Source organism: Sorex araneus, chromosome 4 (assembly GCF_027595985.1).
Source record: "Sorex araneus isolate mSorAra2 chromosome 4, mSorAra2.pri, whole genome shotgun sequence".
Classification (NCBI taxonomy): Eukaryota; Metazoa; Chordata; class Mammalia; order Eulipotyphla; family Soricidae; genus Sorex; species Sorex araneus.
Window position 1 is genome coordinate 6,226,690 of NC_073305.1, and position 25,896 is coordinate 6,252,585.

Here is a 25,896-nt window from a genome sequence, read left to right on the forward strand (position 1 = left end):
GTGACGGCATTGGAGGTGACACGTCTGTGGGTCGGAGCGCGCCTGCGGGGGTCAGGAGACAGTCTGGGTGACCGGCGGGGCTCACGGTCTAACTGGCCCGGCCGGGCCCACGAGGGCTCAGGTAAAGCCAGGAGAGCGCCAGAAGCGCGGGGGGGGGGGGGGTGTGTGTGTCTCTGCCCCTCTCGCCGCCCCCCCCCCCCGCCCTGCCCTCACCCTGCGCCTCTCTAGAGACCCAGCAGGCTCCGAGGGCCGGGGGGACGGGGCAGCGCGGAGGGCGTTTGCCCTGCACACAATCTGGGTCCATGCCCATGCGGTGCCCCCGGCACCGCCAGGAGTGACCGAGTGCGGAGGCAGGAGGGACCCTGAGCATGGCCGGCTGGCTCGCCCCACCCACCCTGCCCAACAGGAAAGTCCAGTGGTCTCTAAGGATTAAGAACCAAGTGCTCGGGAGGGCTGAGCCAGGGTTCTAAGAATCTTCTAGAGAAAAGCCCATTCTACTCCACTCCGCCCACGCGGCAGGGGACACAGGCCCGGGGCACTCTGGCCTCACCTGCACGAAACCCCCAATGGAAACGAAGCGCTTGGGCAAGGGACGGCGCAGCCGTGCGAGGCACTCCTGCGGCAGCGTCCTGAGAGGCCCCGCGGAGAAGCCGCAGAAACCTGCCGGGGTTGAGGAAGACGCGGGGCGGGAGGAGCCTCGCTGCCCACAGACCCCTCAGGGCCCCGCGGCACTCCTAGCCCTAAGGGAGCCTCCCACCGGCTTCTCCTCGCTGGCTGGTAAGGACGATCCTGTCCCCTCCCTCGGACGTGTCCCAGGGCCGGGCCGGCCGCCGGGATGCCGAGCTGGAGCTGTCATCAGTCCCAAAGGTCAAGGTCAGCCTGGAAAGCAGGCGTTGGCCAACCCCCCACAAAGCCCAGGCACCACCTCGCACAGAACGAGTTCCCTCCCGCTGGGGGTGGCTCCGCATCGCCGAAGGGCGTCTTCACTTCTGATTCGGGGTCACGCCTAGCGGTGACCGGGGAACCATCTGGAGTGCCGGGGCTTGAACTCAGGCCGGCTGAGTGCAGGACCAACGCCCTCTCCCTGGGGACTTTATTCTCCGTTCTCCTTTAGACCCGTCAACTCTGACTCAGCTCAGAGCCGCCACTTAACGTGTCACTGGGCAAATCTGATGCCAACAGCCCAAACAGCGACTCCGAGAGATAACGGCCCGGGGGCTGGAAACACTCGACATTCCTTTATTAACCGGCAGCGCCGTTCCTGGCGAGATTATTTCTTCATTTTCCGGCTCTGTCAGTAGTCTAAAAGCCAGCGATGTCTACTGAAGTGTGGCAAGACCGTCCAGCCCTCAACAGAATCTATTTTCCTGAAAATCACTCTTGGTGTAATGACGGGAGCCCGCGAGAGACGGGCGCGATCATGGCGGAATCAAAGCACAGCAGGTAGCAAGAGCGGAAAGCATTCTGCAGTTTCTACCAGCACGTGGTGAGGGAGAGTCGGGCAGGCCTGGCGCCCCGCTGCCACGCGCAGATGAGCAAACTCCTGAGCACGCGGCCTAAGTGGAAAGCTCCGCTCCTCACCACGGACGTCACATGAAGCGTCTCCTGGGGCCAGAGACATGTACAGGGGTTAAGGCGTGTGTCTCACACGCAGCTGACCCCAAGCAGACCCCTGGGCACGACAGGAGTAAGCTGTGAGCACAGAGCCAGGAGTAAGCCCTGAGCACAGAGCCAGGAGTGAGCCCTGAGCACAGAGCCAGGGGTGAGCCCTGAGCACAGAGCCAGGAGTCAGCCCTGAGCACAGAGCCAGGAGTAAGCCCTGAGCACAGAGCCAGGAGTGAGCCCTGAGCACAGAGCCAGGAGTCAGCCCTGAGCACAGAGCCAGGAGTAAGCCCTGAGCACAGAGCCAGGAGTCAGCCCTGAGCACAGAGCCAGGAGTCAGCCCTGAGCACAGAGCCAGGAGTCAGCCCTGAGCACAGAGCCAGGAGTGAGCCCTGAGCACAGAGCCAGGGTGAGCCGTGAGCACAGAGCCAGGAGTGAGCCCTGAATATCACCGGGTATTGTCCCTTATAAAAAAAGGTACCAACAAAAGCCAACATGTTCTATCAAATTTCTTTTTTTTTTTTTTTTTTGCTTTTTGGGTCACACCCAGCGATGCTCAGGGGTTACTCCTGGCTTTGCACTCAGGAATTACTCCTGGCAGTGCTTGGGGGACCATATGGGATGCCGGGGATCGAACCCAGGTCGGCCGCGTGCAAGGCAAACGCCCTACCCGCTGTGCTATTGCTCCAGCCCCTGTTCTATCAAATTTAAATGATGAGGCAAGAGAAATATTTGCCCCAACGTGACAGTGAATGGGTTTTCTCCCATACCCAAGGAAAGGAAGAAAAGAACGTGTCCGGGGTCCTGAGACCGAAGAAAGAGCACCAGAGCAAGGGCATCTCCATCGACTCCGGAGATCGCAGGTGGGCTAGCAGTGCCCAACCGCAGCTCCCACAGGGCACAGGAGTCCACGGACTATAGCAGCCTGCGGAACCGCAACCCTCCATGGGCCGCAGCCTCCGTGGAACTGCAGTGCTCCATGAGAGCGCGGAAACTACAGGACTGTACATGCCAGAGGACAGGGCATTCACGGGACTGTGTATTCCACGGGACTCTACACTCAAAGGGACTGTACCCTCCGGTGACTGTATACCCCAATGAACTGTACACTCCACGGGACTATACACACCACAGGACTGTACACTCCATAGGACTGTACACACCACAGGACTGTACACTCCACGGGACTATACACACCATGGGACTGTACACTCCATGGGACTATATACTCCAGGGGACTGTACACTCCATGACTGTATATTCCACGGGATTATACACTCCACAGGACTGTACACTCCGGTGACTGGATCCTCCACGGCTCTACATACTCCATAGGGAGCTCACGGAACCCTTCTGGAGCTGGGAGCCGTCTACAGGCAAGTGCATCTTCAGATAAACTGACAAGAGCCCGACGTGGCAGCCGCATCTCACTGACAGTGCGGTTCCTCTGCCAGAACAAAAACTACAGAAGTTGCATTTGGGCACTTTGGAATGGCCCCAGGCTGGAGCCCACGGTTGTTTCCCCTACACCGCACGGGCCCCTGAGCACTGGCTGAGTCCTCCTGAGCACTGCCCAGTGTGGCCCCCAAACGAGCGAAAGTGAGCGAGTTCTAAGCCGTAGGTTTCTCCTTACGGCAACTCCTCCCCGCAGTCGGACCCTCTGCCTCGGGCGCGATGAGTCCGCCTGCCCCGGGGAGGTGAGGACCGAGAGGGAAGGACACGGGCGGGGCGGGGCGGGCCTACCTTCGCAGACTCTCCTTCTTCTCGCCGCGGGACAGACAGCAGTCTAAGTGCTTGTTAATGTGATTCTCCGGAATGCTGACCCCACACACGGGACAATCCACTGCCAATCGCCAAGGAGAGAGAGACTGTGTTACCTGCAGGAAGGACCGCCTGGGACCTGGCAGCCTTCAGCAACCGAGACCAGAAAAATGGACCCAACCCTGACCAGCACCAGGAAGGCAGGGAGCAAAGAGTGACCGTGACGACACAAGGGTCCACGGGGCGGCCACCAGAGGAGAGACCGCACAGGACGGCGGGAGGTGCCACGGGCACGCTTCCGGTGAGACGGAGCCACGGAACTCACGCTTCCCCCGGTCCCCGCAGCCGAGCTCCACGCTCAGAGCGCGACCCCCCTCGGGCTGCGGCAGGGGGTGGCCGCGGCCTGGATCCGTGTTCCGGGCAGGGAAGGGGACAAGAGCCTCCTCCCGCCTCCCGGGGAAGACCACCCGCTCTCGTGGGAAGACCACCCGTTCTCGTGGGAAGACCACCCGCTCTCGTGGGAAGACCACCATTCTCGTGGGAAGACCACCGTTCTCGTGGGAAGACCACCCGTTCTCGTGGGAAGGCCACCCGTTCTCGTGGGAAGACCACCCATTCTTGTGGGAAGACCACCTGCTCTCGTGGGAAGACCACCTGCTCTCGTGGGAAGACCACCCGCTCTCATGGGAAGACCACCCGCTCTCGTGGGAAGGCCACCCGTTCTCGTGGGGGGTCGTGCGCTCAGCAAGAAGCCCCGCGGGCTGTCACCCACGTCCTACCTCTTGGGCTGGGGTTCGGGGTGGACGTGGAGGGCGTCTCGGGCCCCGCGGTGGCCGAGGAGGCCGGCGCTGGCCTGTCCGCAGACTCCTTGCCCTTGGCCGTGGCGTGCGCCTCTCCCCGGGGGCTGAACTTGCTCTCCTTGTCCCTGGCCAGGGGCTGGGGCGCCGCGGCCCCTGTCTCCTTGACGAGGAAACTGTCCAGCAGCCGCGTCGCCTGCTTCTGGGGCTGCCTGGCGCCCCCGGGCAGGTCCACGCGGGCTGAGGGCTTCTTGGAGGAGGACGAAGCAGGAGAGGTGGGCGGAGACTCCAGAGCAAACTGCAACACGTGGTTCCTGCAGCGCAGGGGACAGAGACGGAGGGTGTCAGCTGACGCCCACGGCCCCACGCCCGGCCCTACCAGGCACGCCGGCGCCCAGACCAGCGGCTTCCTGCTAGAGCAAAACGCACGGCGGGAAATTTGGCTTCGGCAGTGGTTCATGTCTGAAGGGAAACAAAGGGTTGTGGCCGTGGAGAAAGCGGAGAGGAAAACTCTCCAGCCGGAAGCGACTTTCTCTCCAGGCAAACCCCGGCCGGGGCCGTCTGACCACACGGGCCCGAACTCCCGAGGGAGACGGGGTGACGGCCACCCGCAGCCCCCGAGAAGTCAGTCGGCCCTGGGACTCTGCGACCCGGGTAACGCGCTGAAGCTGAAAAGGAGCCAGCACTTGCCCCGGGGAGAGAGAACAGAGGCCAGGGGTCAGCACGGGGGGCCAGGGGCCCCTTGGAGAAAGCCGCAAGCCCTCACGCCCCTCATCAGCCGGATCAAACTAGGGCGGGACACACAGGCGAGGGGGCCGGGACCCCTAGGGCCGGGCGGGGACGCGGAGGGAGTGAGCCCAGCCACCGCTGAGACGGGGGCGACATTCGGCTGCACCCCACGAAGGCCAGAGGCCACACGCCGGGACAGGGCCAGCGACAGAGCCCAGCCCCAGCGAGACACCAGCTCGGGCCCTGCGGCGCGGAAGTGACGAGGTGGCATTTTAACGAGAATTCCACATCCTTCAGCGGGAGATAATTCACCTCCCCTGCAATATTTCATCCAGGGCGTTCAAAACACTCGTTTAAAAATCACCAGGCATGCAAAGAAGCACGAAAAAGCAGCCATCGATCAAGAAATAAAAGAGTCAATGGAAGCAGGGCCAGAGGTGCCAGAAGCATCAGAGCACACGGGCGGGAGCCGGCGGAGGACGCGCGGGCAGGCGGGGCCCCGGGGTGCCACGGGGAGCCAGCCCAGAGCACGGCAGCCTGTACCCGGGGCAGCCGGCTGTGGCCTAGGAGTCAAACTAACATCAGAACCATAATGTTAAATTAGGTTTATGATGATGATAAAACCTAATTTGAGCCCATCTCCGAAAGGGTCAAAACCAGAAACCAAGGCAAAGGAGTTAAGGGGCAGAGGACGGGGCTGGAGAAATAGCATAGCGGGGAGGGCGTTTGCCTTGCACGCAGCCAACCTGGATTCGATTCCCAGCATCCCATAGGGTCCCCGAGCACCGCCAGGAGTGATTCCTGAGTGCAGAGCCAGGAGTGACCCCTGAGCATGGCTGGGTGCGACCCAAAAAGGAAAAAAAGAAACCAGCAGAGAATACTTGCCTTCCACTGGGCACCTGGGGAGGAGAGAGGGAGAGAGGGAGGGAGGGAGGGAGAGAGAGAGAAAGAGAGAGAGAGAGAGAGAGAGAGAGAGAGAGAGACTTCCCAGCTCCTAGTAAATTAACTTGAATAATTAAGGTGCATAAACCTGTGGGTAATAGCTAAGACTATTACAGAAAAAATATGAAAAGAAAAGTTTATAAATATTTTAGACAGGCAAGCATTTCTTGGGCAACATAAAAAAAGAAAAATCAGGATGTGTGGGGCCCCAGGGGTGGGAACTGGACTCCAAAGCTGAAACACCGTTCCTGAGAGCAGCGTCTGAGCAGTGAAAGGCCAGGGCGGGCGGGAACACAATATATGCATTCGACCCAAACACATCAAGAACCACAAGTCAATAAGAAAATGGTCAGTGTAATTTTAAAAAACTGGATAGGAGGAACCTAAAACAAATACTTTACCAAAGTTACAAGCAGATGCAGTAAATACGACATGAAAAGGTACATTCAGTCACCCAGAAACAGGCCAAAATCAGTCACCATCTCACAGGCAGGAAAACTCTCGGAATACAGAGAACAGCACCGAATACTGGCCAGGACGAGGACTGTGCCTCCCTCCCACGTCAGCCGGCCCCAGCAGGGAACTGTCGATTTTTCACAATGTTCCACATCTGTCTTCCCTCCGAGACAGAGAAATTCCACCCTCGGCACGCACGCCGACGGAGAGACACGCCACCGGCGGGTCACATGCCGCTGTTCATCATTTACGCCAGAAACCAGAAACAATCCAAATTCATCAGCCGGTGAGGAGATAAACAAACTGTATGAATCACACAACGGGTGCTATCTGGTAATAAAAACGGAGGACAGCGGACAGACGCGGCCACGGAGACGGGAGCACCGGGAGGCAGGAGGAGCAAAAAGATTCCATCTGATTCCAGCACCTTGAAGTCTGGGAACAACCTCCGAGGACCGAAACCTGAGTGGTGGCTGCCCAAGGAGGGGACACACACACACACACACACACACACACACGTGCACGTGACTTCTCATTCCCAAGAACGAGGAGCTGCGATGGCGAGACCTTGCTCGGAAAGACAAGCTTGCACTCACCAGAATCCCATCTGACTACAAACCCTGCGTGTTAATTTTACATTAAAAAAAAAAAAACCCTCAAAATGACAATAATGATTTCAAAATCCCCACGAGGGCGGGCGTGACAGTCAGAGGGCCGGGCACCTGCCTCCCGCCGTCCCCTCGGTGGCCTCAGGGCAGGTGCTGACGGTGCCGCTGAGCCGGGCCCATTTGTTCACCGCGGTGAGGCCCGGAAACACGTGTGCACGCGCTGAGGCTTAATTAGGGGTTTTTTATTCCACTGCCTCCGTTTCCGTGTCACCTGCACTTTTCCACAGTGAAAACCCTGAAACTGAGAGCTAGTGGGGAGGCAAACGGCGGTGAGAGGAGACGGCTGGCAAAACGCAGGAGCGTTGTGTGTCCTTCCCGCTAGGCCCTGGGGCCGCCTAAGCTGCAGCGCATGGCCAGTCCCGACCGCCTAACCGGAGGACTCGCCCTCCCCCTCCCCCTCGGGCCCCAGAACCGCCTCCCTGCTGGTTTCCCCTCACGCAGGTGGGTTTGCCCTGACTTACTCTGACTTTAGGCGTGTGGACAGGCAGCGGCAGACGCTGCGCCCCTGCACAATCAAGACACATTCATCTCTCCACACACCGGCTTCTCCGGGGCACGGAGGAGGGGAGGGGCGAGCGAGGCCACAGCGACGGGGCCCCTCAGGGAGCCTCGAAGGCACAGGGGCCGGGAGCCGAGGCCTGCAGGGGCCTTGGGCTTGGCCGGGGCGGGGGGGGGGGGGGTTGGGGGGGTGGGGAGGATGCTGACGGGAACTAACGCCAGCAGGCTGCCTGCGAGGTCAGGCGGGGCCGCCCTGGCCGTGCCCGGGAGAGCAGACCTGCCAGGAGCACGTCAAAGATATGGAGGCAGAGGATGCGCTGACAGGACAAAGCTCAGGGCTTTCGGGCGTGTGTGTGTGGGGGGGGGGGGTGTGGGGGGGGGTGTTCCCATGGTTCACCCTGGGCGTGAGAGCAGCGACCACCGTCTGCGGAGGGGAGGCTGGGGCTGAGGGCAGCCTGGCTTGGGGTGACATTAAGCCAACACTTCTGTTTGTTTGGGTTTGGGGACACACCCAGCAGTGCTCAGGGGTCACCCCGGTGGGGCTCGGGGGACCATATGGGGTGTCGGGGACTGAACCCAGGCTGGGCATGCGCCTTCGAGCCTGCACTTGACTCGACGCACAAGCCGCGCTATTTTCAGGGTGTTTTGAGCCACACCCGGCAGTGCCCTGCACTCAGGGATCGCTCCGACAGGCTGGGGCCCACGTGTGCGAGGAGGAAGCCCAAGTCGGCCGCGTGCCAGGAAGGTGCCCTGCCTACGGTCCCCTCCCTGACCCACGGCCAATGCTCTAAGAGGCTCCGGCACAGCGTGGCTGCGAGAGGCGGGTTCTGGGGAGAGCCGGGCCCTGTCCACTGGCCTCCGCCCGAGGCATGAGACTCACCTGTGGGCTGCCTCCTCGGAGCTCTCTGAGGACCCACGAGGGGCCCAGCCCCACCACCCAAGAAACACTGATCTAGCTGAGCGGATAAATGTGGAAACCACGATTGTGCAAAAATAAACAAACATATATATATGTACATATATATATATATATATATATGTGTATTTAAAATCAAGAGACTTCACAGCAACGCGCATCTTAGAACTGAGCTGTGAATCCCGTGACACGGACGCTTGATGTCACCTGCCCCTGGCCGGATTAATCCAAGCTCCCTCGCTCCTGTGAATGATGGCACGCCAGCGGCCTCCACCCGCAGCGGCACCCGGCAGACAGGGACCCTTTTCAGGTGACGCACGGCCCGTCGGAGAGACCGTGGCCGCAGGCCCCGGAAGCCTGGCAGCCACCGCGCCTCCCCTCAGGGCAGCGGACAGGGCCAGTGACACCGGGACGAGCCCCTCGGCGTCCAGCTGTGGCCGCAGGTCCGGGCGAGCAGGAGGCTGTGGACACGGGCCCCGGGAAGCCGCGCCAAGGCCGGGCCATCGGGGAGAAAGGGCAGCGCCGAGCAGGCCCCGGGGCCACATCGAGGCGGGGGGGGGGGGACGGGGGGGGGGAAACGGCGAGCCTGGCCCGGGCGGCTTTGCGGGGGGCACCGCCCGGGCTCCGACATGCCAGACGAGTGTCGCCCTCCCTGGGCTCTGATGAGCAGGCGGGGCGGAACCTGGCTCGGCCGAGTCCAGTCAGGACACCCGAACCCAGGCCACCACATAAGGTGACTCGGGCCTGAGTGACGGGACAGAGGAGAGGCTCACCGGGCACGCGGCCGACCCGGGGTCCACACTGGCCTCCCGCACGGAGTAGCTGCTGGGCACCGCCCGGTGTGGCCCCAAACAGGCTGCTCCACGCGCCTCCACAGACGCACAAAAGGCGCTGTCTGTGGCAATTGCCACCCAGGGTGCTTGCACTCCTGGTTTGGGGAGGGGAGGTGCAGTGCTCGGGCGGCCCGGGGGGGTCAGTGCTCACAGCCCCCGGGCTGCACCCAACAATTCTTGGGGGACCATCTGGCGCCGAGGATCAAAGGGTCAAACCAGGGTGAGTCCCAGGCAAGGTGAGGGCGCCCGAGGCCCCGCTAGGGCTCAGAGAATGATTTGGGGTTTTTTTGGTTTGTTCGGAGCCACAACTGGCGGTGCTCAGGGCTGACTCCTGGCAGGGCTCAGGGGGCCCCGGGGGTGCTGGAGTACCGGGCTGGTATACGCCAGAGACAATATTCTTTTACCTAGACATCCCAGTTAGAGAAGAATGACAGCAAAAAAATATTATACCTAAACTTTATACGACAGCTTAAGAAGAGTCATCTTAGCGAAAACAAATTTTAGAAAACACTTGCTCCGATGGGTACTTGAGTATTGTATGACTGTAACACAGGCATGAAACTCTGTAACTGCACCCTCACGGTGACTCATTAATAAAAAAAAATAAATAAATAAATAAAAAGAAAATATATTTAGACATACAAAAAAAAAAACAGAAAAGAAAACACTCGCTGCTTGAAAATAAGAGGCGAAATTTGAGCATGTAAGATCTGAATGTCAGCCTTGAGTCTGAAAACCTCTGGAATTATTTCCAATAACCGTAACCTTTTTATTACCATTTTATTAATCAGTTTAGAATATTCAAGCTTTAAATGTCATAATGTAATGAAATGGCAAAGATGGATGGGAAAGGCGGGAAACAATGAAATCAACAAGCAATGAAAATATCTTACATCTTAATCATGAAATTAAACTCCCTCCGTCATCCATCTCATACCAGGCCTCAGACTAGTCTGAACTAAGAGTTTTGCAACGAGATGCCACAGCAGCTTGATGTGGCAACTGTCCGAGAAGTGATCCCTGAGGCCTTCCAAGAAGAGCGACAATTCCCTTCCGAGAAGGCGGCCGGTGCAGCCCGCCCCCCACCGCACGGCCGACCCCCAGGGAGAAGGAGACGCCGACTTTCCCAGGCCCCCTGGGCTGCCCCGAAGTCTGGGAAGCCAAGACTCGGTCCTTCGCAAGGCTCCTCCTCCCGGGTGGGCGATTCGCCTCCAGTCGGAGCTAAGGGAAAGCCAGGCCGTGGCCGGCAGGCGGCCCGGCTGTGCAGACTTGCCCGGCGTGGGGGGGGCCCAGGGTTTGACCCCCGGTGCTGAAAGGGAAGGAGAAAGTTAAACCTGAGCTGGACCTGCCAACAGCACTGCGGCGGCTGGGGCGGGCGGGAGCGCAGGCCAGGAGGGTCCCACGGACAGCGAGAGGGTCACCGGGACTCTCTGGTGGGGTGACGTCAGACTCTGAAACGAGTGCTCAGAGCTGTAAACCCACAGTGGTCGCCTCACTTGAAACAAGCCACGAAGGAGACAAGCCACACGGTTTTACTATCATCACGGTCAAAGAACAGGAAAACCGAATTCCTTCCTAAGGACACGATTTGGGGGCAGGGCCAGAGGGACGAGCCTCACGGCCCAGCACACAGGCCCCGGCCCATGGCCAGCAGACGCTGCCCGGGTCCCCTGCACCCTGGCGGCCTCAGCACCACTGGGTCTGAGCAGGGCCACAGAAACAGAAGTGAGCGGTCAACAGCAGGGACCCCCAGGGCCCTGAAAACTGCCGAGGGAGACCCCTCTTTGCTGCCGACGTTCCCCCAAAGGACACGACCCCAGGATTCCCCACAGACCTCAGCCCCTAACTGCAAAGGACAGAAGCGACAGGGGCCAGAGGCAGGACGGGCCATCTCGACCTGCTCCGAGCACCCCCAGGAGAGGCTCCAAGCACTGAGCACCATCAGCACAGCCCCAGCCCAAATAAATAACCAAGTCAATAAAATACTAAATAAAAGCAGTGATTCATGAGGCCCGGGGTCCTGGCTTCGTACCCTAGGAAGGCGAACGCCTGTGCCCACGTGTGCGCAGGGAGGCAACACTGACCTGTCAGGCCCGTGACCGCTGGTCCACGTCACGTTAGCTTGGGGGGCTAAACTCTTCAGACTTCAGTTACATCTAAAAGCAGTTTTAGGGGGCTGGATCGATAGCACAGCGGGGAGGGCGTTTGCCTGGCACGCAGCTGACCTGAGTTCGATTCCCAGCATCCCATATGGTCCCTTGTGCACCGCCAGGGGTAATTCCTGAGTGCAGAGCCAGGAGTGACCCCTGAGCATTGTCGGGTGTGACCCAAAAAGAGAAAAACATTAATAAAAGCAGTTTTGGAGGCAGAATGCACACGGAAGGATAAGCCCGTGGATCTACTGCAAGGAACATCTCTACAGTGCCGGGAACAACGTGAAATACCCCAGAAAGCCCGACGGGCTGGGAGCCACAGACTGCAGAGCAGAGAGGGCGTCCCCCGCCCGGGCCCCTCTTCCTGGTGTGGAGACGAGCCAATCCGAGTTGCGGGTCTGCACAGCACGCCCGTCACATATCCCCCTGCACACGCCAACGTTCACCCCCGCAGCTGGTGGCAAAGCAAAACAAACGCATTTCTCAGCTCTCCAGGGCGCCCCCGGCTGGTTCCCAGGCCCTCGAGGACACAGGCAGGGCACAGTTAGGGGTTAGACGCATGCGGGCACACGTGCACAGGCCTTCTAGGCTGCCGGAGGAAGGACGGCGGGGGGGGGTCGGGGGATCTGTGGGACACAAGAGCGAGCGCGTGATCAGACCCACGCCGAACTCACTTCTTGGAAGGGGAGTTTTCTGTAAAGAAAGGAGGAAAACTCAACCAGTACCCGGGTCATGCATGGTTAACGGCTGATGCCACATCCCGTTACCTCTCAAACTCCCCCCGCCCGTCAGCCCCCAAAGCAACAGAGCGAGAGGGAGCTCTCGGGAAACACTCGGGAAAGCGTTAGGGGTTAGTCACGGAAAGCAATCATACCGTGCAAAGTTCAAGCTCTTTACCAGTTCATCTAATACGCGATTGTTCTTCAAGTCTGGCTCTGTGACGGTCTAGAAAAGGAAAACAACAGATGGGGAAAGGTCAGAAGCCGTAATTAACTCGCCCCGCTCTGGCTTGCGGAACGTGTCGCCCTCCTCCCAGAGTCCCCACCAAGCCTTCCGGAGGGTCTCCAGAGCCTCCCTCCCGCCGACGCAGCCCGGGGCCCACATCTGCTGGGTCTCCAGCGAGAAGCGGCCGGTGACGCCTGGATGCCCGTGCGGACCCTTCTGTGGGGTATCGACCCAGAGCGCTTCAGGCTCCACCGGTGACCGGTCCCTGTCCTCCGCCCAGAGGAGCTTCCCACGCCCTCTCGAGCGCCCCCGTTTGGTTGCGGTCTATCTTCAACCTTTCCCGAAGTGCTCTGGGCTTCCTCAGTGAACTGCCCCCTTTCTTCCTCCCAGGGGAGCTTCCCACGCCCTCGCGAGCACCCCCATTTGGTCAGAGTTTATCCTTAACCTTTCCCTGTATTTCACCTCTCACTGTCACAGCTCCCCGAGTCAGGCTTGATGAGTCAGACACCGAAACTGTCTGGAATCCTGAATTTGTATTTGTCCTGCTTTGTATTTGAAGGGCTGTATATTTGTACCTGCTTTTTCTTTTTTTTTTTTTTAAATCTCCCCTATAGTCTTTTTATATTTTACTACAGAGCAATGTTCTTTGGTTGAACACAAGAAATACCATTAATGCTGTGCTCTTAATATTTGGGAGTTGATTGACGCTGAAATATATCTACTCCTGGGCATAATTACTTGGTCACTATTACCTGACTTAGACTTCAGTTGCTGTAGTTCCTAACACCCCAAAGGGGAGGTCCCGCCATGGACTGGGATGGACCCGGGGCGAGTGGCAAAGCTACCCAGCATCGAAATGGGACGTTCTAGAAAGCATAAATGCATGGTGTTGATGCAAACTGTTTCAACCTAAGAGACAGGACCCCCCTGGGGAAGGACAAGCTGAACTGGCCTGAGGACTTAGTCTGGGGTTTACGGTAAAAGCCTTGCTTGCTCTCAGCCCAGAGAACTGAGTGTTGGGATCTTTGTCTCTTACCGTGCATATCCAAACAGCTGTAAGTATCGCTAACATGTATAACTAGAGGGAAAGACAAAAGCCATGTAGATGGCCCTGGGAGACAGAGTGTCTTCTCGAGTTGATCTCCCCAAGAGAATTTTCTCTGCCAAATGTTTATCTCTGTAAATGATCGATCACACCTTTGTCCCTACCTCACGCCCTTCAGATGTTCTACAGGGATGCCAGCAGCTCTGCACTAAATGGGCCACTTTCACCAGCAGGCTGTGGTCCCCTCCCCTCTGCCGGGGAGCCCTGGGGAGGCGGGTCTGGGCTGTGACTCTGTGAACTCACACCTTCCCAAGCTCCAGCGCCACGTCCCCCGGGGGGTCCTGCCTAAGAGCAGAAGCCGCAGCTCTGAGGGACCGTGCGGGGAGCGGACGGGGCTCCCCAGCCAGACTGCGGGAACTGGGAGGGGGGTGATCGAGGGTCCTCGGTGTGAGAGCGTCTATGGGGGCCATGAGACTCTGTTACCAAGAGCTTGAACTCGGCTATAAGGACAGAATATTCCAGAATGTCATCACTGCTCATGGTGCACCACAGGAATGGGCCCTCCCCTGGGCACGGAGTGTGACATGCCCCCACAGAGGGTGACACGGCGGCCCGGGGGTCTCGCGTGCCGCCGGGCGCTTTCTGCCTGTCGGCCTGAAGGGAGACGGCGGAGTGAGGAACGTGCTTCCCCGAAGGGGGCGGGCGGCCACTTCTCAGGCCTCCGTGCCTACCCGCTTGACCCATCCGCCCCCAGGTCCACTCCCTGCAACGTTTCAGAAGCCGCACTAAGGGATTTGCTAGAGCCTTCCCCGAGGTCCGGCTGAGGGTCCGGCTGACTAGCTCGGCGACGTGACCCCAAGCCCCAGGCCTCTGCCTTCTTCACACACGGCGGCTCTCGGCGGGCCCGTGTTCCCCCTCCATCATGCATCTTGCTTGGGTATCCAGGGTTCGAGGCTTTTCCCGCCCTAGAGAAGCCCATGTCCTCTGAACCCTTTATTTCCTCTCTTTCTCTCCCCTCGTGGCTTTCTAAGTAAATTTTTTCATTCAATAAAAACTAACCTACTCCACTCGGTAAATAAAGGGGCCGGAGCAACAGTACAGTGGGTAGGGGGTGTTGGCCTTGCGCACGGCCGCTCCAGGTTCAATCCCCAGCATCCCAGAGGGTCCCCGGAGCCCACGAGAAGTGACTCCTGAGTGCAGAGCCAGGAGTCACCCCTGAGCACTGCCGGGTGCCGCCACCCTCTTCCCAAGGAAAAAAAGAAACCACATCAATTTAAAAAGCATTTGCAGGGGCCGGAGCAATAGCACAGCGGGTAGGGCGTTTGCCTTGCACGCGGCCGACCTGGGTTCGATCCCCAGCATCCCATATGGTCCCCCAAGCACTGCCAGGAGTAATTCCTGAGTACAAAGCCAGGAGTAACCCCTGAGCATCGCTGGGTGACCCAAAAAGAAAAAAAAGAAAGCATTTGCAAATGAAAAATTCTATACAGGAACAATCCCGCCACAGAAAATCCAGTAGATGGGATTTTCTACCCACTGCAAGGGGCCGGGGACCAGGGAGACAGTACAGCAGGGAGGGCACCTGAGCGCAGAGCCAGGCCTGGGCCCAACAAAGACCCGGGGCCCTGACCACACGCCGGCCTGGAGTCAGCCTGGCGGCCCCGACACAAAGACAAGCTCATGCCACTCCCCAGAACACAGTCGGGCCCTCCGGAACCCGAAGGGAGAGTCGAAGCAAGCCCTCGCCGCCCGGGGGGCGTCCGCTCCGCCCCTTCTCTCCTGAGCCTCTTCTGGAACTCAGTCCAGCGGCCGCCCTGCCCTCGGGCGTCGCTGCACGCCAGCAGCTGGACGCCTGCAGCGACCGACCGCTGACCCGGGAGAGGAAAGGCAAGGCGAACTCACCACACAACACGTCGGGCACTGTGTTTTGTAGGACAGAAACTTCCGGATACAGAGAGAGCAGTCTGCAAGACACAAACGCAACACAGCGCATTAGTCAGGCCACAGGGGCACACGGGAACACACGTCCTGACGTGTCACCTAAGCTACCCGGGACCACCTTGCAGGCGAGCACGCCCACTGCGAGACAAGGGAGGAGCCCAGGGGCCGGAAACGCACCAAGCCCGGGGTGGGGGGCACAGCCCCGGGGGCACCAAGCACTGTCTCCGACGGGGGGCACCCGCCTGAGACCGCCGGGAACGCAACTGTCGAACATTCTGGAACACACCAGGGCCACGAGGGCCCAGGGGCTGGAGTGCCCTGCAGCAGGGTCCCCGTCTCGGCCCCCAGCCCACCCCAGCCTCCCGTTTCCCTCCTGCACCCGCCACCCGCCAGCCCCGTCACAGCACCACCAGGGAAGGCCGGAAAAAGGAAGAAAGGAAAGCATCAAGCCATGTTAAGAAACAACTGGAGCGACAGCACAGCGGGGAGGGCGTTGGCCTTGCACACAGCCGACCCGGGTTCGAGTCCCAGCATCCCATATGGTTCCCCGAGCACCAGCAGGAGTAATTCCTGAGTGCAGAGCCAGGAGTAACCTGAGCATCGCCTGGTGTGACCCCCCCTCTCAAAAAAAAAAAAAAAGAAAGAAAGAAAGAAAAGAAACAGCAGGTGGCCAGGCTGCGAATGTGCTAAGTCTGGGACTGACCAGTGTCGGCAGCGAGCAGGAGGCAGAGAGCGTCACCGAAGGGACGGCCGCTGGAGCTGGCCCACGGTGTGGCGGCTGGGAGCCGCTCAGGAACAGCCGGGGACTCAGCAGGGAGCTGGCGGGGCCCCGACACCCAGGGCAGCGCGAAGGGACCCGCAGAAGGGACCAAACCCAGGACGTGGGAGCAGCTGACGTACAGGAGGCCCAGACTCAGCAGAGGAAAGGCCTTGCTCAGAGGGCGCGTCGGCTGGGCGACAGGTGAAACAGTGAAACGGTGGCCGGGAAGGGAACTGAGGCCTCCGGAGGGGCCCAAGGACGGTGCTTGTCTGGGTCTGGGCTGGTGACGGCAGAAGCACTGGGGGAGCAGCACTGAAGGGGGAGCACCATGACGGGGGAGCACTCTGACTGGGGAGCACCGTGACTGGGGGTCACTGTGATTGGGGGAGCAGCGCTGAAGGGGAGCACCATGACGGGGGAGCACTCTGACTGGGGAGCACCGTGACTGGGGGTCACTGTGATTGGGGGAGCAGCGCTGAAGGGGAGCACCATGACGGGGGAGCACTCTGACTGGGGAGCACCGTGACTGGGGGAGCAGCGTGACCGACTGGGGGAGCACGGTGACTGGGGGAGCAGCGCTGAAGGGGAGCACCATGACAGGGGGAGCACTCTGACTGGGGAGCACCGTGACTGGGGGTCACTGTGACTGGGGGAGCACCGCTGAAGGGGAGCACCATGACAGGGGGAGCACCGTGACTGGGGGAGCAGCGCTGAAGGGGAGCACCGTGATTGGGGGAGCACGGTGACAGGGGGAGCACCGTGACGAGAGCAGCCCTGACTCGACAGAGCCAGGCAGGGCTATGAGCCTGGGGGCTCCCGGGTGGCCCCCGAGCCACCGTGACGTCTGTTCTGCCACCCCGGAGCCCAGCTCTGCGCTCTGAGCCCAGGGTCTGAGAGACCTGCCTCCCCGCACCCAGAGTCGCAGGGAGAGCGCGGGTGGCCACAGATGCGTCCAGACTGGGGGAGACGCTCTCGGCGGCCCTGAGGGACGACAGCCCCCCGCACCCCCCACAGACGAGACCCCGCCCCAGCAGGGAGGCAGCCTCTGAGGCCTCCCGCCGACCTTCCTCCCCGTCCGCTTCCCAGCCCAATGCTCAGGGTCACTGCTGGCCGCGGCCAGGGGCCCGAGGGCGCGGCCAGGCCTCCCGCATGGCCTGTGCCGCAGCCCTTCGGGCTTCCTGAGAAGACGGGCCGCTCCCCCGTCTGGCAGCTCTGCGGAGAGCACCTGCCGCCCGCCCGCCTGCCCGCGTGGGTCCCGGACTCGAGCACCAGCACGTTAACAGGAAAGGAATCAGATGCTCGTCACCAACCCAGAAGTTACTTCAAAAAGAATCCAGAGGGCCAGAGCAATAGTGCAGTGGGGAGGGCATTCGCCTTGCACACGATCAACCGGGTTCGATCCCCAGTGCCCCAGGGAGACCCCGAGCTCTGCCAGGGTGAGTCCTGGCTGCAGGGCCAGAAGTCAGCCCTGGGCACCAGCCGCTGTGGCCCAAAAGAAATAAAATAAAATCCAGAAAAGCCAGTCGGCAGTGAAAGAAAAAGGAGACCCCTGAAAGCTGCTGGTGTGTGTGTGTGTGTGTGTGTGTGTGTGTGTGTGTCTTCCTCCCCCCCAGCTCTGCCACGAAGTGACTGCTAGCCAACCAGCCCCTGATGAAGTGACCACTAGCCACCAGCCCCTAGGAAGTGACCACTAGCCACCAGCCCCTAGGAAGTGACCGCTAGCCAACCAGCCCCTGATGAAGTGACCACTAGCCACCAGCCCCTAGGAAGTGACCGCTAGCCACCAGCCCCTGATGAAGTGACCACTAGCCACCAGCCCCTAGGAAGTGACCGCTAGCCACCAGCCCCTGATGAAGTGACCACTAGCCACCAGCCCCTAGGAAGTGACCGCTAGCCACCAGCCCCTGATGAAGTGACCACTAGCCACCAGCCCCTAGGAAGTGACCGCAAGCCAACCAGCCCCTGATGAAGTGACCACTAGCCGAACAGCTCCCTGATGAAGTAACTGCTAGCCACCAGCCCCTAGGAAGTGGCCGCTAGCCACCAGCCCCTCCCGAGCCTAGCCCGCAGCGTTTCCGAGCACACGGCAGGGAACCGCGTGTCTGGCGTCAGCCCTGCCTCATCCCAGTGCTGCCTCTTACGAAAATAAAGGAGAAATACATTGATTACTGCCCCAGAGAATCTTACGCGGCCTCTTAATTCACAAAAGGTCAGTAAGTGGAGCACTTCATATTTCACTTTTTTTAAAAAAAATGAAATGAAATTGCTTTTTATTCTAACACATGCCTCCATTAATTTTGTGAGTCAAATCTACAAAAGGCAAAAAGAAAAATGATGGTCGGTGCCCCCTAAGAGTGGTGATTTAGGGTGTCTCTGAGCCAGTGACTTCATCTGGAGTAAATGTTCTGAGCAGCCCCCATTAGCACAACAGCACTGCGTGCCAAGAGGCGGCCCATGAATCACGGGCTCTGGTGCTCTCCCGCTCACCGGCGGGCAGATGTTCGCCCTCCCCCGCTCTCCTCCACGGCAGGAATCTGGATCGATCCCATCGACCTCTCGGAGCCGATACACCCCACTCGGGCCTCGGAGCCGCAGGGCCGCGGCGGCAGGCACACGGCTCACATCGGAGAGCCACACGGCAGAGCAAGCACCGTCCCGCCCCACGGGAGTCTGGGAAGCAGCAGTGAGTGGGCAGAGGGGTCACCCGGGCCCCCTGGTGGGCAGCCGGACCTGGGCCAGCAGCCGCGGTTCCCCAGAGAAGGGACCCACCCAAATAAGTGACCTCGTTCAAAGCCCCCTTCCCGGCGGGGCCTGCGTGAAGACCGAGACCCGTGACAAGCGCGTGGAGAAGCAGGAGAAACGCTTTCGGCTAAGCAGAGTTCCCGGAATTCAGGAGAACTGAAATCTCCCCCAAAGTGACGCACTCAAGTCTGCGGGAGAGCAAGTTCCCTCCTTGCCTGCCCCCTGGGACGCGCCCAGCTCAGGACTGCCTCACTCCGCCGCTGGTCTCCACCCCTGCGTCCCCTGGGGGGCATCAGTGGGGTCCGGGTGGGACAGGTAGAAATCACATAAAGGGGGTGGGTGGGGACACGACATGACACAGGTGACATGACACGGGCGGGGGAGTCGAGAAAGGCAACGCGGGGAGGGGCCCGGAGGGGAAAGGTGGAGAACGCCTTGGGGCAGTCTCCCAGACTGGACAGGGTCAGTGCGGGCAGAGGGGGGACTGCAGAGACCGGCCGTGGACAGAGGGGGCCGCCGAGACCCGCCGTGGACAGAGGGGGCTGCAGCGACTGGCCACGCCGTGGGCGCGGAGAAGCCGCTCGCGTCCTCACGGTCCCCGTGACGGCACACGGAGAGGCACAGGGCACCTCACCGAGGACTCAGACTTCTCCGGACAGTGGAGCGGGAACCGCACGGAAACACCGACACAGAAACAGACACATTACGGGGCTGGAGCAAGAGCACAGCGGGTGGGGCATTTGCCTTGCATGTGGCCGACCCGGGTTCGATTCCCAGCATCCCATAGGGTCCCCTGAGCACTGCCAGGGGTGATTCCTGAGTGCAGAACCAGGAGTGACCCCGGTGCATCGCCTGATGTGACCCAAAAAGGAAAAAAAAAAAAAAAAAGACATAGACACATTTAAAAGCTCTTTCAGGACTGAAAACTACCTGGGTTTTGTTCACGGTTTTAAGTGGAACTGGGGCAGGGGTCACTCCCGGCCCCGTGTCGGGGCGCGGTGACGCCCCAAGCCCAGCCACGCGGGGCCTCTGGGCCCCCTGCTGACGCCAGGCCCGAGGCTCCAGCCCTGGCCGAGGCTCCAGCCCTGGCCGCTTCCCCCCGAGCCCGGGGACTGGGTTCCAGTCACGACAGGCTCAGAAGACCCAGCTGCGCCCGCCCGGCAGAGGGTCTCGTCACTCGGAAGCCCGGGCAGGGCGGGAGGGACACGGCGGAGGGAGCTGGCGGGCGCCGTGTTCGCTGAGAAGGGAGGAGGGGAAACAGACCCGAGGGGCCGGGGCAGAGCACTGCCCTGAGGGCACACGCCGTGGGCACGCCCCGGGGGCGCTGCTGCGGGGCGGGGGGGGGGGGCTGCCGTTGCTCCAGGCAGCTGTGCCCGGCGTGGGCACTGCCACCTGGTGTGCGGGCACTGCCACCTAGTGTGGGAGACGCGCCACAGCCACGAGCCTCGGCAGCAGCCCCGCGGCCACCTCACAGACAGGGGCGTGACAGGCCCGAGAGAGAAAACCCCAGGACAGTCAGACGGGGACTAAAGGAAGGTACTCGGGCAGACGGCCGGCCTCTTCACAGCTCTGAGAGAAGAACACGCAGTTTGGAGAGGAGACGCCTAACGGTCCCGAGAGGATGAGTCGGAAGGGAAACGGCATCGAGACTCAGTCGACTGGGGCTGGAGCAGCAGGACAGCGGGAGGGCGTTTGCCTTACACGTGGCCGACCCGGGTTCAACCTCCGGCATCCAATAGGGTCCCCCAAGCACCACCAGGAGAAACTCCTGAGTACAGAGCCAGAGTGACCCCAAAAGCAAAAGATAAATAAAATAAAATAAAATAAAATAAAATAAAGTAAGAAGACTCGGTCACCGCAATCTGACTTTCTTTTGGGGTCTTGTCGCCGAGGCCCGGCTCCCCTCACACCTGACGGTGCTCTCTCCCCTGGCCAGGGTGACAGGACTTTGTCCCTGAGATTTTGGGTCCTCTAGTCATAGCCAGCGACGCGGGAGTCACTTCCTGCCGCGCTCAGGCCCCTGAGCCGCCCCCTGGCCCAGGCCAGAGTTTTGGAAGCAGCAAGAGAAAAGCGCCCCACCACGGGCAAAGTGATCCCCTAAAACTGTAACCGCCTCATCACCCCAAGCCACGGGGCGGGGAGTGAGCAGGGGTGAGGCCCTGCCCGCACGTGGCCGGCCTGGGCGCAGGCCTGACTCCACCTAAGGTCCCCCGAGCACTCCCCGGAGAGACCCGGGAGCACCGAGCCAGGAGGAAGCCCTGACACGGCCACGCAGCCCCAGGCCCAAAATCAGCGAAAAGATTTTCATCAAGAAAAATCGGAGGGGCTTTACGCCAGCCTCAGTTTCCCTCCACATGTTCACGTTGCGGAACAAGAGTTCCTGTCCGTCTGCAGCCCACCAGCATGTCAGCACCAGCCCGGCCCCACGGGGCTCTGTGGAGTCACGGACACTCCTCTCCGCTCTCAGCTCGGTCACCAGGCGCCTCCAGCTGCACGGCCTTCTCCACTGTGCCCCACGGTCCGTCCAGTGCTTTCCTAGTCATTCATTCATTCATTCGTTCGTTCATTCGCTGCTGGGTTTTGAAACGTACCAGGCGCCCTATGCTCAGCTCTGTGCCGGGGAGGGGGGTGGGCTGCTCAGCTCTGTGCCGGGGAGGGAGGGGGGTGGGCTGCTCAGCTCTGTGCCGGGGAGGGAAGGGGGTGGGCTGCTCAGCTCTGTGCTGGGGAGGGGGGGCTGCTCAGCTCTGTGCCGGGGAGGGGGGGGCTGCTCAGCTCTGTGCCGGGGAGGGGGGCGGGCTGCTGGGAGGCGGGGGAGGACATGAAGCCAAGAAGCAAACCGGGGTCCCCTGGCCGCAGCCCCCTAGCGAGCACTCGGCCCCAGCCCCAAGGCCCTCAGCAAGCCACTGTCCTACAGAGGCCGCTGACCTGCCCCACGTGTCTGCCCGCAGGGTCACTGCGCCTCCCGGGAAGCGATGAGCATCCCCGCCGGCCCCCTCCTCCTCCTCCAGTGCTCACCACCACGTCTCCTGTCAATCACTGAACGTGCCTCTTCCCGAGACATCAGCAGAGCTGTGGAGGCCACGGGCCCGGGGCCACCAGACAAACCAGGAACAAAGGGAGCCTCGGGGGACCCGCAGCCTCGGCTGGGGAAGGCTGCGGCCGCGACAATCACGGTCGCGAGCCCGGGAGTGCGGGAACCGGGGACACTGCCATGGTCCACGCCAGGGCCATGAGGGCCGGTCAGCAGCTCTCAGCGGCTCCCCTCGGCTGCCCAAGGCGCTCAGAAGGGCCCTCACTGCCTCAGGCCGAGACGGAGGAACTGAGCCACCAGAAGGCCGGAAGCCAACGAGGGTGGGACCGAACAGCCTCGTGCTCTGGCGCCGGGGGCCGGGGTCACCCGCAGCACAGGGGCCCGGGGTCACCCGCAGCACAGTGGCCAGGGAACAGCAGGGACCGGGGTGGGTGCACGCAGGGGACCCTCGCAGGATCTCCCAGGCGCCGTGGAACAAACTCCAAATGCTCCAAGAGAAACGCGACAGTGGCGAGAACTCGGTCCCGAAGGCCCAGGCACTCGGAGACCAGGAAGTCCACGGTCAGAAGACGGGAGAAACAACCCCGGGCAGAGGAGTCTAAGATGAGGGCTGGCGACGTCCAGTGGGTAAGGCTCTGGCCTCCACTCGGCCAGGGGCCCAGACTCGTCTCCGGGAGCACAAGTGTCCCCTGAGGACCCCTCAGGAGCGACCCCCGAGCTCAGAGCCCAGTCAGCCCTCAGCACTGCCAGGTGTGGCCAAAAATATATATATAGATTAGCGGCTAGGTGAGAGAGAAGTTAAACTACTGCGTAATATGTTCAGGATTAAAATCCACAGTGAGGAGAGAGACGGACTCTGTTCCAGAAAGGAAACCCGGGGCCGGAAGGACAGTCCAGCGGGTAGGGCAGCTGCTCTGCGCAGGCTAATCCCCCGCCCCATACGGCCCCAAGCACTGCCAGGAGGAACTGCTGAGTGCAGAGCCCTACCCACTGTGCTATCCTCCAGCCCAGCAAGCAATGTGAAACAAATTATTTTGTGCCCGCAAAAAATAGAAAAGAAAGAAGTGTGCGCACTTGGTTTCTGCTGTGAGGAGTCTCCAGGTGCCTCCGGCCCGCGGAACGGCCCATACTCACAGTTATGGGAACACTGGGGGATCATCATGGCGATGTTGAAATATTCAAAGCAGATTCCGCAGCGCAGCAGGTCGTCTATCGTCTGAAACACAAGCACGCAGACGTCAGAAGGACCCCATGGCCGCGGTGTCTGCCACAACCGTCTTCCTCCAGCCCCTCAGGATGTGCGACTCGACAGCAACTCTCTGTCACCGCACAGCCTCAAAACCAACTCGCCCTCTAAGCCCGGGACAGCCCACCCGAGGGAGTCCGGCAAAGCCCACCCAAGGGAGTCTGGCACACTCCGTGTCCGGCGGGGCGGGGGTGATGGGGCAGAGCTGGTGTTCTGCATGCCGCTGTCCCCGCGCCAAGGCCCAGCAGCGCATGCTCCACCAGGAGCGACCCCCAGTACCGAGCCAGGAGTGGCCCCTGAGCACTGAGCCAGGAGTGCCCCTGAGCACTGAAGCAGGAGTGGCCTCTGAGCACTGAAGCAGGAGTGGCCTCTGAGCACTGAGCCAGGAGAGGCCCCTAAGCATTTTTCCAGGAGTGGCCCCTGAGTACTGAGCCAGGAGTGCCCCTGAGCACTGCCAGGTATGGCCCCAAACAAGAATGGAAGTGTCAGGTCAGGTGGCCCAGAACACCGGAGGACAAAGCGGCCACCCTGAGTGGCCCCGGGCAGGCCAGCCCCTTCTCGGCCTCCCGTCAGCGCCGCGGGGTGAGTGGGCCGGAGACCACGCCAGGTGTGAGCTGCAGACAGCACCCGCGCTCAGAGCAGGCGTGGGGCTGCGGCTGGGCTGGGCTCGGAGGCCTGCAGGGCTGGGCACGCCCACGGCCCCGCCAGGGCAGCCACACCGGGCCTGGACACGGCGGCAGAGCAGGGAGCCGGCCGGGAAGGCGGCCACCGAGCCCTGGGCCTATTCTCTCCCCGTCGTTCAACAGAGCAGCCATCGCTGACGGCCGCCGGCCAGGGACGGGGTCAGAGTGACTCTGCTGGTCCCCAGTCTCAGAAAACACGGCGTATGACTGACACTTGCAAAACACAAGTAAAAACTGTGACAGACTCATGAGGAAGAGAAGAAAAAAACGTCCAAGTACATGAGATCAGAGGTGAGAGGGGGACGTTGCAGCAGACCCTTCGGAAACTCGGGCTATAAGCGGTCACTGAGTCACTTCCTGCCCTGGAGCCGGAGGCCCGGACAGAGCGTCAGAGCCGACACCGCCCGGAGCTGGACGAGGAGGAGGAGGAAACCCGGCCGGGCCCCTCACTGGGAGACTCTGACCCAGTGACCAAGAGTCTCCGCCAGAACAGAAGTCCTGGTCCAGACGGGTCACTGGTGAGTGCTATCCGACCTTCAAAGACTTACTGCCTGGACCACTCTTAGGGGGAAAGACCCAGCAACACGTCCTGGAGAACAGCTCGAACACCTCAGGGCTCTCCCTCACCACAGGGAGCTCAGGCTCGGGCTCTAGGGAACTCCCACTCCTCTGGGACCTCTTCTCTGTGCCCCCCCCCACCAGTCAATCACCTTTTCCCCTAATCTGATTCTGTAGCTTGTAAGACCAGGTCCTTCTAGGACACTGAACTTGTAAGTTAAATATTGCTTTTCTCCGTCTTTTGCATAGTTTAGTTTAAAGCAATGTCCTTTCTGTATGGACACAGCAAGACAGTTAATATTATGCTTTTGTAACTTGGGAGTTAATTGACTCTGAATAATATTTACTCCTGGGCATCTGCCTTCTCGACTCAGTTGCCCTTACTTCCTAGCACCCCAAAAGCAAGGTCCCCTTGAGGGACTGAATGGACCCAGGGCAAGCTGTGAGCTATCCTGGCAATTAAATGGGCCAAGCCAACGCGTCATAATACTAAACTATAAGTTAAGAGCACAGTGATGGACAAACTCTGTCATGACCCAAAAGAGGTAACTGGATAAGGACCCTGCTGGGGTTAGGGAGACTAGCCTGGCCTGAGGACTGTGGTCTGGAATATACAGTGAATGCCCTCAGGAAGAACCAAAGTTTGATATATCTCTTACTCTGCTCATACAGACTGACTTTGCTAGAAATATCAGAAGTAGATTTACAAGTATTTAAGTGGATTACTAGCTGAGGAAAGAAGAAAGCCACACACCCTTGCTGGGATCCCACCCTTGAGCGGATCTCCTAGTAATCTGCAGTAATCTCCTTAGAGATTTGGTCCTTGAGTTAATCTCCTAGAGGAGTGGTCTTACCTCTCTTTGTTGATGTGTTAATGTTCCACCCACCTTTGTGTCCCTACCCTACTTGACTGCTACATAAACTAAGACTGTAAGAGAAGAGAAGAAGCAGGAGGGGAGGCAGAGGAGGATGGAGAGGAGATTGGAATAAACTGCAATGGATACCGACCAGCCTGGCCCTCGTTCCTTCCTTTGTCTGCCCATTGCCATCAGCCTCCCTGGGGTGGGGGAAGCAGAGATGACCAAACATGGGCAGTGAGAGAGATAGAGCACTGCCCTTTGGTAAATACACACACACACACATATATATATAGATGTATATGTGTGTATATATATGTATATGTACACATATATGTATATATATAAACACATACTCAACATATACTCAAGAGAGTCTCTTGCCCGCATGCCTGGCTGTCTTCCCTGGGGCCCTTCGGAGGGGATGGGCTCCAGCTTCCCTCCCCACCCCCAGCAGAGCTCCCGGCGGCCGAAGACCACCAGAACCTAGCTACAGTCATGCTGGAGGCCCCTCTCCACACATTCAGACAGGCCTCATGCATGAAGGTACCAGCAGAGGAACCCAGGTGTGTGTAATCCCATCAACAGCCAACATCCAGAGAGAGACTTAAAAGCAAGCTCTCAGAAGCACGCGGCCGCAAGCGGCCACACAATATCATGTAGCCTGCTTCTCCCTCTGGGAGAAACTGGCAAGCTTCTGAGAGTTTCCTGCCCACAGGGGACAGCCTTGCAA

At 60.2% G+C, this 25,896-nt stretch overlaps 1 protein-coding gene across 3 annotated transcripts in view; it reads right to left on the minus strand.

Annotated features, from left to right (window-relative positions):
- The window catches only part of RAD18 (RAD18 E3 ubiquitin protein ligase), a 63,433-nt gene that overhangs the window by 29,463 nt on the left and 8,074 nt on the right, over positions 1 to 25,896 (minus strand). The window contains exons 2-6 of one of the 3 annotated variants that reach the window (XM_055137061.1): positions 22,954 to 23,035; positions 15,248 to 15,309; positions 12,230 to 12,300; positions 4,143 to 4,474; positions 3,346 to 3,445 (exon numbers count right to left, since the gene is read on the minus strand). In XM_055137061.1, the coding sequence (XP_054993036.1) occupies positions 3,346 to 3,445; positions 4,143 to 4,474; positions 12,230 to 12,300; positions 15,248 to 15,309; positions 22,954 to 23,035 (647 nt within the window). Of the gene's footprint in view, positions 1 to 3,345; positions 3,446 to 4,142; positions 4,475 to 12,229; positions 12,301 to 15,247; positions 15,315 to 22,893; positions 23,036 to 25,896 lie in introns of those variants that run through there. The other 2 variants (XM_055137060.1, XM_055137062.1) reach the window with 2 other exon arrangements.